At 45.0% G+C, this 13,802-nt stretch overlaps 1 protein-coding gene across 3 annotated transcripts in view; it reads left to right on the top strand.

The window, feature by feature from the left end:
* MARCHF8 (membrane associated ring-CH-type finger 8) overlaps positions 1–13,802 on the top strand; it is a 173,298-nt gene that overhangs the window by 150,599 nt on the left and 8,897 nt on the right. For 2 of the 3 annotated variants that reach the window (XM_084633907.1, XM_084633908.1), the window contains 2 exons: positions 9,061–9,140; positions 12,356–12,536. In XM_084633907.1, the coding sequence (XP_084490033.1) occupies positions 9,061–9,140; positions 12,356–12,536 (261 nt within the window). Of the gene's footprint in view, positions 1–9,060; positions 9,141–9,427; positions 10,277–12,355; positions 12,537–13,802 lie in introns of all 3 variants that reach the window. The other variant, XM_084633909.1, reaches the window with a different exon arrangement.

The raw sequence follows: 13,802 nt of genomic DNA, 5'->3' as shown, positions 1-13,802 counted from the left end.
ACGTGGCCAGAGAGATTGAAGTGTTCTCCGACTGGTTTATGAATGTTATAATTCTTGACATCTGATTTGTGTCCATTTATTCTTTTACGTAGAGACTGTCCAGTTTGACCAGTGTACATGGCAGAGGGGCATTGCTGGCACATGATGGCATATATCACATTGGTGGATGTGCAGGTGAACGAGCCTCTGATAGCGTGGCTGATGTGATTAGGCACAGTTTGCACGGTGGGCAGAGTTGGCAACGGGCTTTGTTGCAAGGATAGGTTCCTGGGTTAGTAGTTCTGTTGTGTGGTATGTGGTTGCTGGTGAATATTTGCTTCAGGTTGGGGGGCTGTCTGTAGGCAAGGACTGGCCTGTCTCCCAAGATTTGTGAGAGTGTTGGGTCATCCTTCAGGATAGGTTGTAGATCCTTAATAATGCATTGAAGGGTTTTAGTTGGGGGCTGAAGGTGATGGCTAGTGGCGTTCTGTTATTTTCTTTGTTAGGCTGTCCTGTAGTAGGTGACTTCTGGGAACTCTTCTGGCTCCATCAATCTGTTTCTTCACTTCCACAGGTGGGTATTGTAGCTGTAAGAATGCTTGATAGAGATCTTGTAGGTGTTTGTCTCTGTCTGAGGGGTTGGAGCAAATGCAGTTGTATCGCAGAGCTTGGCTGTAGACGATGGATCATGTGGTGTGGTCAGGGTGAAAGCTGGAGGCATGTAGGTAGGAATAGCGGTCAGTATGTTTCCAGTATAGGGTGGTGTTTATGTGACCATTGTTTATAGCACTGTAGTGTCCAGGAAGTGGATCTCTTGTGTGGACTGGACCAGGCTGAGGTTGATGGTGGGATGGAAATTGTTGAAATCCTCAAGGGCTTCTTTTCCAGGGGTCCAGATGATGAAGATGTCATCAATATAGCGCAAGTAGAGTAGGGGCGTTAGGGGACGAGAGCTGAGGAAGCGTTGTTCTAAGTCAGCCATAAAAATGTTGGCATACTGTGGGGCCACGAAGATCGGTACCCATCATGTTAGGCACTGTACAGATACACTGGGAAAAGACACAGAACAGTGTCTGGGGCTTGAACCATAACTAGAGTTTTCAGCCAATTTGTTTGTGTGTTTTGCTGTATTCAAATAAGCTGTGAATGCATTTCATGCTCATGAAGGCGAGGTGTTGACAGCACCGGACTGAGCCAAGCAATTATGTTTATTCTGCAGTGGCTCCAAATAACTTATGAATGTATCCCTGGGGTTTAACACAAACCTCCTCTACCTTCCTTACTCACGAGTTGCTGCATGTTTCATGGTAATTCTTAGAACAGAGAGTTAGAATTGCTCATTGGCATTTAGAAATATGTTGATTGTTGTGAAGTTTGAAACCTGATGATGAGTCTAAATATTTCTTTGATGATCTGTCTAACCTTTGTATTTCTACTGTACTCATCACTGTGGCATATTACACTGGGGGCCAAATCTTGAGGCACTTATTTAGGCAAAAGCCCCGTTGGCTTCAATAGGAATTTTGCCCATGAAGGATTCCATAGTGAGCGTATGGATCCGTGGGACTAGTACCTAGGTCTGTAGCGTGTGGGACAGCTGATGTTCCCCCAGGAGGCCATGCAGTGCCATTAAGCGCTGCAGGCAATACTGCCCAGAGGGACCAGAGCAAGAGCATCCTGCAGCCTTCGGTTGGCCATGCTCACTGTTTAACCGTAGAGGATGTCCCAGGAAGTTGTCTGAGCAACTACACAAACTTCTGACTTGCTGCAACTCCAGACCTCACCTTGCTTTCTGAAATCCAGTTTCCGGCCCCAGTCTGACCCTGACCCTGACTCTTGCCTCCTGATTCCAACATAGTAACTACCTTTGATCTCCGGCTCTGACCCTGGCCTGACTATGACCCTGACTCTTGCCTATTGATCCTGGCTCTAGTGATTAATCTGATCCCTGCTTGCTGACTGCCACCTCGTGGGCATCCTTGCCTTGAGGACACCAGCCCAGCCATGACCAATAGGTCAAACCATCTACACCCCATCCCGTACAATCAGGAGTTCAGAAGTTTAGAAGTATCACAATGCAGAGTGTTCGTTTGGTTTTTTTAAAGGTTTTGTGAATAATCACTGACTTGGAATTCAGGGGAGCTGGGTTCGATCCTTGGCCCTGTCATATACTTTCTTTGTAGCTTTCTGTGTTGCTTAATCTTTCCTTGCCTCAGTTCTTCATCTCTAAAGCAGGGACGTAATGATGCTTCCTTTCCCTAACTCTTTGTCTGTATTTTTCCTATTTAGATTAGAGCAAGGAATGTCTTTATATCTATATCCATAGATATATACAGCACCTAGCACATTAGGGCCCCATTCTCCATTCAGGTTTTGAGTGTTACTGTAACACAAATAATAAAAAGGACTAAGATTTTTGCCTACTATTGCAGCATTGGCAGGTGTGGGAAAAAAACTTCACCTACTTCCTACCACATTTTTAATCAATGGATGAATTACCCTGGGGCTGGGTTTGTTTTTATCTGTGTCTTCAATGAGTAACTTGATCATTTTGTTTGAATATGACAAGAGCTGTTCTTTAAAGTTAGGGATAATTACTATTACCAAAGCACAGCCTTAAGTGGGACGACAGTAACTGTATGCACAGTCACCTACTCAGAGGAGTAGATAATTAGGAATATTCCTTAGCCATAGCCAGATCTACTTCATGCACAACAAAGAAAATGGCTTTGTTTTGGGTTTGGTGGGGTGGGATGTGACTGGTAAGATGTGCAGCACTTAGCTGTGGGCAGCCATTACTGTAAAAATGGTGCTGAGTTCCTTTGCTAACAGGATTGTTCATAGAAGAAAAAAGAATTAGAATGACAGGCTATCACAGGCTTCTTTCTAATAGTAACCCCAGAACTAACTGGGCTTCAAGGGATTATCAGGTTCAAACTCACTGTGATTACCTGAGTAACAACACTGGAGATTACACACTGACCCTGCTGAATTGCATCAGATTGGAATGTTGATATACACTATTCACTATGTGCTGACCTTTCTTCTGAGTTATTGTGGTACACAGCTATGGCAATATGGAGCAGTTTGCTAATTTAATTCCCAGTATTCATTCTAGGTGCTCTGGATCTGATTGTAGAAGCTGGTGATCATCAGGAGCAAGTGCACTGAAGTCAATGCAGTAAAACCATGTAAAACTGGAGTTAGTGATGAGGTCTTTTACATGTAGGATATGTGCTGTGATGTCAGCATAACTAAAAACCTAATACAGTCAAGAATGCTTTGAAAAACACTGGTTTCAGAGTAGCAGCCGTGTTAGTCTGTATTCGCAAAAAGAAAAGGAGGACTTGTGGCACCTTAGAGACTAACCAATTTATTAGAGCATAAGCTTTCGTGAGCTACAGCTCACTTCCTCAGATTCATATCGTGGAAACTGCAGCAGGCTTTATATATACACAGAGAATATGAAACAATACCTATTCCCACCCCACTGTCCTGCTGGTAATAGCTTATCTAAAGTGATTTCCAGCACAAATCCAGGTTTTCTCACCCTCCAACCCCCCACACAAATTCACTCTCCTGCTGGTGATAGCCCATCCAAAGTGACAACTCTTTACACAATGTGCATGACAATCAAGCTGGGCTATTTCCTGCATAAATCCAGGTTCTCACATCCCCCCACCCCCATACACACAGAAACTCACTCTCCTGCTGGTAATAGCTCATCCAAACTGACCACTCTTCAAGTTAAAATCCAAGTTAAACCAGAACATCTGGGGGGGGGGGGGGTAGGAAAAAACAAGAGGAAACAGGCTACCTTGCATAATGACTTAGCCACTCCAAGTCTCTATTTAAGCCTAAATTAATAGTATCCAATTTGCAAATGAATTCCAATTCAGCAGTTTCTCGCTGGAGTCTGGATTTGAAGTTTTTTTGTTTTAAGATAGCGACCTTCATGTCTGTGATCGCGTGACCAGAGAGATTGAAGTGTTCTCCGACTGGTTTATGAATGTTACAATTCTTGACATCTGATTTGTGTCCATTTATTCTTTTACGTAGAGACTGTCCAGTTTGACCAATGTACATGGCAGAGGGGCATTGCTGGCACATGATGGCATATATCACATTGGTGGATGTGCAGGTGAACGAGCCTCTGATAGTGTGGCTGATGTTATTAGGCCCTGTGATGGTGTCCCCTGAATAGATATGTGGGCACAGTTGGCAACGGGCTTTGTTGCAAGGATAAGTTCCTGGGTTAGTGGTTCTGTTGTGTGGTATGTGGTTGTTGGTGAGTATTTGCTTCAGGTTGCGGGGCTGTCTGTAGGCAAGGACTGGCCTGTCTCCCAAGATTTGTGAGAGTGTTGGGTCATCCTTTAGGATAGGTTGTAGATCCTTAATAATGCGTTGGAGGGGTTTTAGTTGGGGGCTGAAGGTGACGGCTAGTGGCGTTCTGTTATTTTCTTTATTTTCAATCTGTTTCTTTACTTCTGCAGGTGGGTATTGTAGTTGTAAGAAAGCTTGACAGAGATCTTGTAGGTGTTTGTCTCTGTCTGAGGGGTTGGAGCAAATGCGGTTGTATCGCAGAGCTTGGCTGTAGACGATGGATCGTGTGGTGTGGTCAGGGTGAAAGCTGGAGGCATGCAGGTAGGAATAGCGGTCAGTAGGTTTCCGGTATAGGGTGGTGTTTATGTGACCATTGTTTATTAGCACTGTAGTGTCCAGGAAGTGGATCTCTTGTGTGGACTGGACCAGGCTGAGGTTGGTGGTGGGATGGAAATTGTTGAAATCATGGTGGAATTCCTCAAGGGCTTCTTTTCCATGGGTCCAGATGATGAAGATGTCATCAATATAGCGCAAGTAGAGTAGGGGCTTTAGGGGACGAGAGCTGAGGAAGCGTTGTTCTAAATCAGCCATAAAAATGTTGGCATACTGTGGGGCCATGCGGGTACCCATAGCAGTGCCGCTGATCTGAAGGTATACATTGTCCCCAAATGTGAAGTAGTTATGGGTAAGGACAAAGTCACAAAGTTCAGCCACCAGGTTAGCCGTGACATTATCGGGGATAGTGTTCTTGACGGCTTGTAGTCCATTACCTATTACCTATTACCAGCAGGAGAGTGAGTTTCTGTGTGTATGGGGGTGGGGGGATGTGAGAACCTGGATTTATGCAGGAAATAGCCCAGCTTGATTGTCATGCACATTGTGTAAAGAGTTGTCACTTTGGATGGGCTATCACCAGCAGGAGAGTGAATTTGTGTGGGGGGGTGGAGGGTGAGAAAACCTGGATTTGTGCTGGAAATCACTTTAGATAAGCTATTACCAGCAGGACAGTGGGGTGGGAATAGGTATTGTTTCATATTCTCTGTGTATATATAAAGCCTGCTGCAGTTTCCACGATATGAATCTGAGGAAGTGAGCTGTAGCTCACGAAAGCTTATGCTCTAATAAATTGGTTAGTCTCTAAGGTGCCACAAGTCCTCCTTTTCTTTTTGAAAAACACTAGCAGCCATTGTACATGTTTTAACTAATAATACTTAGAGACATACTATGATGTATTAAAGCTGGAGTAAGTAGCAGCAGCTACGCTGTTAAGGTTTTCTAAGGATATATCTACACTACGAAATTAGATTGATTTTATAGACGTCGATCTTTAGAAATCGATTTTATACAGTTGATTGTGTATGTCCCCACTAAGCGCATTAAGTCGGCGGAGTGCATCCTCAATACCGTGGCTAGCATCAACTCATGGAGTGGTGCACTGTGGGTAGCTGACCATTGGAATTCTGGGTTAAGCTCCCAATGCCTGATGGGGCAAAAACATTGTCACGGGTCATTTTGGGTACATGTCATCAGTCTCCCCTCCCTCCCTCAGTGAAAGCAATGGCAGACAATCGTTTCAAGCCTTTTTTCCTGGGTTACCCATGCAGATGCCATAGCATGGCAAGCATGGAGCCTGCTCAGCTCGCCACTGCTGTTGTGAGCATTGTAAACACCTCGCGCATTATCCTAAGAGACGCCAGCACGAGGATGTTGTGAGGAGAACATGGACACAGATGTTCCAGAAAGCACGGGCTGTGGCAGTTGGGACATCATGGTGGTAGTGGGACTGGTTGATACAGTGGAACGCTGATTCTGGGCCCGTCACACAAGCACAGGCTGGTGGGACCGCATAATGTTGCGGGTATGGGATGATTCACAGTGGCTGTGAAACTTTCGCATGCGTAAGGCCGCTTTCCTTGAACTTTGAGAGTTCTTTCCCCCACTCTGAAGCACAGGAATACCAAGATGAGAGCTGCCCTGACAGTTGAGAAGCGAGTGACGATGGCCCTGTGGAAGCTTGCAATGCCTGACAGCTACCGGTCAGTCGGGAATCAATTTAGAGTGGGCAAATCTACTGTGGGGACTGCTGTGATCCAAGTAGTCAATGCAGTCACTGATGTTCTGTTATCAAGGGTAGTGACTCTGGGAAATGTGCAGGTCATACTGGATGGCTTTGCTGCATTGGGGTTCCCTAACTGTGGTGGGACAATAGACGGAACGCATATCCCTATCTTGGCACCGGACCTCCTTGCCAGCCAGTACGTAAACCACAAGGGGTACTTCTCAATGGTGCTGCAAGCACTGGTGGATCACAAGGGACATTTCACCAACATCAACGTGGGATGGCACTCACATCTTTAGGAACTCAAGGCTGTTCGAGCAGCTGCAAGAACGGACTTACTTCCCAGACCAGAAAGTTACCGTTGGGGGATGTTGAAATGCCAATAGTTATCCTTGGGGACCCAGCCTACGCCTTGCTCCCGTGACTTATGAAGCTATACACAGACAGCCTGGATAGTAGTAAGGGGCAGTTCAACTATAGGCTGAGCAAGTGCAGAATGGTGGTAGAATGTGCATTTGGACGTTTAAAGGCTCGCTGGCACTGTTTGCTGACTAGGTTAGAGCTCAGCGCAACCAGCATTCCCATTGTTATTGCTGCTTGCTGTGTGTGCCATAATATCTGTGAGAGTAAGGGAGAGATGTTTACGGCGGGGTGGGAGGTTGGGGCAAATCTCCTGGTGGCCGATTTTGAGCAGCCAGGCACCAGTGAGATTAGAAGAGCACAGCTAGGCGTGCTGCGCATCAGAGAGGCTTTGAAAACCAGTTTCATAACTGGCCAGGCTACGGTGTGACAGTTGTGTGTGTTTCTCCTTGCTGAAAATCCACCCCCTTTGTTGATTTTAATTCCCTGTAAGCCAACCATCCTTCCCCCTTTGATCACTGTTGATGATGCAGTTAGTTTGTCACACCCTTAACATAATTCAAACAGATTTTGGCCTGATGTTTTCTGTGATTATTATTTTATAGGTGACTCTCTCTGGGAGGATACCCATCTATCTATGAGCAAAGTCATGCATACTCTGTGGCAAGCTGAACCTAAATTCTGCAGCAAAATTCCTAAACCTTGTGGCAACTTCATTTAAATGTACCACAGAGACTTTTAATAAATTAAATATGAAATTGAATATTACACTCAGTACAGTAGCCCCTGTGCTATATATTTTGATAGTAAATTCTGTGTATTTAACTCAGTCCCACATTTTCAGTTTTTTATGCCGAAGATTTTTACACTGACCCTGCAGAACTGCATTGCAAAAGTTTTCATTGGGAAGCTTGAGTTTTGGCAGCTGGATAAGGGGCAGTTGAGACATCTGGTAGCTGAAGAAATGTAGAAATATGAGGCAGTCTGGCACTGTGGTCAAGCATATTAGCTGGATGTTTCTGCTAAAGGTTCAGCAATGAAAGCATTAGTGCAGTCATTTTAAATTGTCATCCTTCGGTTTCAGAGTTAGCACCCTATTGAGATGAATGGGGCATTTAGCTCCTTTCAAAACTCTTTTTTTGGGCTGCCTGTAGACTCAGCAGATGACAATGCACTGTTCAGGTTTTCAAGCTTTGTGTTGCAACGAAAATGGCTAGAAACATAATTTTATTTTTAAATAAAAGTTGGGACTCTAGAGCACAAATCTGCAGCAAGGGGGAAAATACACAGCAAATTCTTCAGCCATGGAACATAGGGGAGCCTGCCTACAGGTTACCCATGTACATAGAGGTTACACATAGCTGATTCCTTCATCTAAAGATTCACAGGAAACTTCAGAATGGTGGAAACATTTCATATTCACCAATTCCTATTCCCTGCCAGGGCAGGATTACTCCATACTGTTTTTCTGTTTAGTTTTTTCTCCATTCCAGTTTTAAATGTACCAAATACTGGAGTGGCTGCTACTTCCTCATGTTGATTATTCCACAGTCTAATCTGTTGCTTTTCCTGAGATTCAACCTATTATTTCAGCCCAGATGGATGATCTTTATTTTTCATTTGGGTAAGCAGAACTCTGGATTCTTCAGCTGTTCCATTTCAGGCTGTGATCTTGTCGGGTCTCCACGAGCTAAGCACCACCAGGCTTTGCCTCTGCACAGATGGGAGGCTCTGTCAGTGTAAACCCAGAATGTAAAACCTCAAAGTGTAAAGAGCACATCAGGGAGGGGTCTGATTTCAGCATGGGGCGCTCTTTCCTGGGATCTGGTTCTGAACATATGCCCCAGTATGGTGTCTGGGTTACTGAACTGTTGATGGTCTGACTCTTGGAAAGCCAAGGCCTTGGCCTCTTGTTGTCATTAAAAGTCCCGTGGTATTTTCGAATAGGAGTGTTAGCTCCTGTGTGCTAGCTAAATCCTAATTAGGTAAATACTCTCTCCCTGTCTAATTCCTCCTTTGAATGAATATGGCATTCTTCATTTCCTGAACTGTTGTTCTTTGCAGAGTTTAAAAGCTGCCAGGTTCCAACCCAGAGAAGGCTGCATTTTGGTGTTAAGAGGTGTGCTCCAGGTATATTATGACCTCTTCCAAGGGTTGTGATGGTGTATGCTCATTATTCAAACTAAGCTCTTTGACATTCAGTATTTGTCTCCACAGGCCTCACACATCTACAACTAACCCAAGAGCATTGGATCTGATGCAGTACCTGCCCCCAGAAACTGTGTTTAATACTAAAGACTGGCACTACATAAAAGCTGACCTGTGATTTCTTGTTGCAGGCTGGCAGTCCAACCTCCATTTCGGCTCCTCATAGCTTCTCTCGGACTTCTGTTACACCATCCAATCAGGACATCTGCAGGTAACATACGTTGTTTGTAGAGCTGCCGTAGGGCCTGTACAAAGACCAGTTTATGAAAAAATCATGTACACCAGGAAGTAAGCGATCTAGGGCTCCAATTCTAAATGTCCCGTTCATTTCTCTCAAATACTGTCTAGTGCTGCTCCATGGGATCCACTTACTGTTTGCTTGCTGTGTTTACCATCCCCACACTAGCCATAATTCTTGTTTCTTCACTTTGATTATACGTGTTCTCTTGTATAATTGTTCTTACTTTCTGTGCTTTTATTCCACTGTTCTGCGTGCAGTTCCAGTGCAGTGTTTTCTGAATGTTGTCATCACAGTCCAGTGCAGTCTGCTGTTGTCTTGAAAAATCCTCACTGCCAGAATTCTCTGACACAAGGGGTCACAGTGACAATACTCTGTCAGGACACATTACAGGCATCAAAGAGAAACTCCCATGGGCAGGATTGGGTCCATGTGCTCGAGTCTGCTAAAAATGCAAAAGCCACCCGAGCTCTTAAATTCTCCAAGTCCCTCAACGACATGGACCAGAAGTCACAGAGCACCATGGAGGGCTCTAAGTATGGGGAGCGAACGTGCTCTGAAAGCAAACTGACCCCGCCACAGGAGCAGTGTTTAAGGATTAACAGATTTAATCAGAAAGAGAAGAAATCGCTCAATCTCAGGCCTTCTTTTAGCAATTCTAAGCACTCCTACATGCCATCTCTTTCCACCACTTACGTGAGCGCTTCGGGAGTAGCCAAGAACCACTGTGCGGTGCATATACCTCTCCTGGAGGACAAGGTGGACAATGAGACATCATCAAGAAGCAAAAAGCTGCTGCACTACCTCTTCTCCTTCTCCCACAGCTCAAGTGCCAGCAGCCTGCATAAGTTCCATGAACTAGAGAGCTATCCGAGCCACTTCCAAACTGCAGAGTCCTCCAGCATGCTGGTAGAAAGCCCTGGCTTCTGCTCTGATGACATGGGGGACGACGACGTATTTGAGGACAGTGCCTCCGTGAGGTTGAAAGGAAAAGAGCTGCGGGCACCACTCTGTTCAGTTGAGAAAGACAGTGACCTAGACTGCCCTTCTCCCCTGTCAGAAAAATTCCCCCCTCTTTCCCCTCTGTCCACGTCGGGGGATGCCTGCAGGTTGGTTTACAGAGAACACCCTCCTCCGCCCCCTCCCATACTCGGCGGTGATCTGCTCTGCTTTCTCTGCCTTTGTGTTCTCTCACCTTGCTTTAATATGTGCAGTTTGAGGCCTGCTGCTTTTCCGATGCTTTATTAGTCCGCTGAGTGGAAGCTTCCCTTTGAGTCAATCGATTCTTTGCAACCCAAAGTAATTTGTTTCACAGCTCCGCGTTCCGAGGTGGTTTTATTGGTGCCAAACCCAGGAATATCTGAGAGAATCAGCTACACATATTAAAGGCCAAGCTGAACTTTCTTAGCTTAAAGAGCAATGTGCTTTGCTGACGGTCATTGGAAAATGGGCCATTTAAGCGTCGCTTCCCAGATTTGATCAACTTATGTATGATTCTTTTGTAAAGCTTTTCTGTTCATTTCCATGTATCTGTTCATAAAGGGCCTCAGGTGAAAAGTGTAATTCAAGGGCTCGGTGTTAGTGATGAGCCAGAACGTGGCCCTGATGCATGTCCATCGAGTGGGGTAAAACAAGTGAGGTGTGGTCTGGATGGACAGTACAGCTGCAGAATCTTAACCAGATCCAGAAGATATAAAGCCCCATCAGAGGCAGCTACCTAGCTCTGCCCCCTCATCAGGGTGCGGAGTCTGTCACTCTGCCTCAGCCTGCTTTTGGGTAGGCACTCAGTATAGTGAGAATTGGCACAGCCCCCCTTCTCATACCAACCGTCCGCTCCAACTCCTCTCTCCTCCCCTACAACAGACCCAAGCCCTGCAAAGGCCCATAATGGACCCCCTGCTTCCTGACTCCTTCCCTGTTACCACCTGCCTCCCCAGTGCTACTCACCCCGCTCCCTTGTTCAGCACAATCCACCTCCTTGCTGGTTCTCTTCCCTGGGCCCCAGTGATACTTGCCAGCTCACTCACCTTCACCACCTGGCTCCTCATCCAGCAGTCAGGGTGCGAACTAGCAGCTGGATCACAGGAACTCAGCAAGGGATTTCAACAGTGGGTAGGCGGGATGATCCAGAAGATACTGGACCCATCCTCATTGGCCCTCTGCATTCGTGCCCCCAGTGTTATTCTTCACAAAGTTTTTAAAACAACTTCATAGGAAACTAATTATCAGTCTGCTGGCTTGGCAATATGCAGAACCAAGTGTCTCTGTTAACTGGAGCTTGAAGTGGAATTGGAACTGCAGTACTTTGGGGTGGCAACGAATTGGGAGAGGTGCCTGCTAGGTTAATCAGTAGGGAATATGGGGAACCTTACTGTAACTGTCATTGGCAGCCATTACAAAGTGAATGAGTAGAGATGGGGCAGAAGATCTAAACATTCCCAACTTTGGCAAGAGGCAGACTGGAGCTTTGCAGCCTGAGTCCGAGGGGAGGGGTAGCTCAGTGGTTTGAGCATTGGCCTACTAAACCCAGGGTTGTGAGTTCAATCTTTGAGGGGGCCATTTAGGGATCAGGGGCAAAAATTGGGGATTGGTCCTGCTTTGGGCAGGGAGTTGGATTAGATGACCTCCTGAGGTCTCTTCCAACCCTGATATTCTATGATTCTATCTCTTGGTAACTTTTACTAGGAATAATCCTTCCCAGAAGGCAGCCCTTCATGTTCTTTCGGAGTTTGTGTGTGTGGTGGTGGTTTTGTTTTTGTTTTTAATTGCAAATCACAGTTAGGTTTACACCTCTGTGAGCATGTTCTACCATGGGAAGTGTCCATACTGCTTAAATGCCACTCTCAGTAAAGTACTATTGTTCTGGTAGACAAGATGATGTGCTGTAATTTCTTACGTGTTCTTTCTCTTTTCATGACCAAATCTCTTTCAGATCTTGTGTGTCTGCCTGGTGAGCTAGAGAGAAGTTGTGTAGTTAGCAGTGTTTGTGCTCAGTTATTGTGTGTCATATTTTATTTCATTTGTTGGTTTTGCTTATTGATAAATTTCTTTGTTTGAACTGTATGTCGTTTGGGATCTGCACCGGTTAACCGTGTGTGATCACAAATCTTAAAAGCCTCCTCTACTTCATTTTGGTTTTCCCCGTCTCTGCTGTTGCCTCCTAATGAGCTGCTTTGCTCCTAATTCAGGATATGTCACTGTGAAGGAGATGACGAGAGCCCCTTGATTACCCCCTGTCACTGCACAGGAAGTCTTCATTTTGTGCACCAAGCTTGCCTGCAGCAGTGGATCAAGAGCTCAGACACCCGATGTTGTGAACTCTGCAAGTATGAGTTCATCATGGAGACCAAATTAAAGCCCCTACGAAAGGTAGGTCCAAGGGCTGGTTCCAAAGAAATAGTTTGCCTTATAAAAGTGTGGCACTGCTCGGAAAAGTGACTCTTTTTTTTTTAAACATGGCACAACGGGACGCCATGCTTATCATCCCTTTGTGATTCCGTATCCAGTCTGTTCAATTTTATAAATCTGTATTTTCTACATGAAAATGCAACCTGGGATCTGAGAGTGAAGCTGTATTTTTTCTGGTTTCATGCATCACCAATAATAAAGAATCTGCTGTCAGAACTTAATTGACAGTCCTGTTGATGCTGCCCAAGCCAGAAAAGAATCCATTTTCCTCTCCAGTGGCTGGGTTGGCTCCGCAGGGCTAACAGAAGTAAAAAGGAGGAAACATTTATTGTAGTCAGCAGCTGTAACTCTGAAAGTACACCAGGAGCTGATCTGTATTGTTAGGACTTACCATTTCTACAGTCACCTTTCAGAGCTGAGGCCCACTCTAAAGCACAGAATTTGCTGTACTGTTACCCATATGGTTTATGAATTTTCTTGAAAATGTGGGAATTTTAGGCTCTGTATTTTTCATATTTATTTGTAAAATGATTCCATTAAAGTCTTCAGTTATGTAAAAAATAATAATGTAGCAAACGATTTTTTTAAAGCCAAAATCTTATTTACGGTGCAATGAAATTCACCCAGAAACACGTTTTTGTTTCTTTTTTTTGCACTGAACATACATAGTAACATTTTACTACTTTGACTTGCCAGAACCAACAGCTGTTATTTAACACCTTCTGCCATCTATACACCCACTGACTTACCTTACAGATCCTGAAGAACACAAGATCTGTCCATTGTTGTATCTGGTATCCATTTTCCTATCCCAAATACCTCTGTCTTTCAAAGGCAGTTGATGCTTACCACCTGGATTTCTGGACAGGAACCACTAATATTCTTAGCACTGGCAAATCGTGCTGTGCCTGCCCATGTTTGAGGTTAATAAAAGAAACCTCCATCTGGGACAAGAAGTAAAAAAAGATTAAAATCAAGCAGAGGATCCTAAATCACTAGCATGGGGAGTCCAAAATGTAACCATCCAAGGGCTGTAATGGTAGTTGGCCAGGATCCCAAAGCCACTAGTAATCTGCAGAAAATGGAGCAGATTTCAGCCACCTTCATCTTTAATACAGACATGCAGTCTGCAAAATATATAGGTCAGGACATGATGCTGTTCTGAACAGAGACCTCTTGGATCATGATGGAGACCTGCATTTTGGGACCTGTCGTTTCTGCCTGCTG

Source organism: Lepidochelys olivacea (genome assembly GCF_965140295.1).
Source record: "Lepidochelys olivacea isolate rLepOli2 genome assembly, chromosome: 7".
NCBI lineage: Eukaryota > Metazoa > Chordata > Testudines > Cheloniidae > Lepidochelys > Lepidochelys olivacea.
The sequence above is the reverse complement of the archived record's forward strand: the minus strand, read 5'-3'. Positions and strand labels throughout refer to the sequence as shown.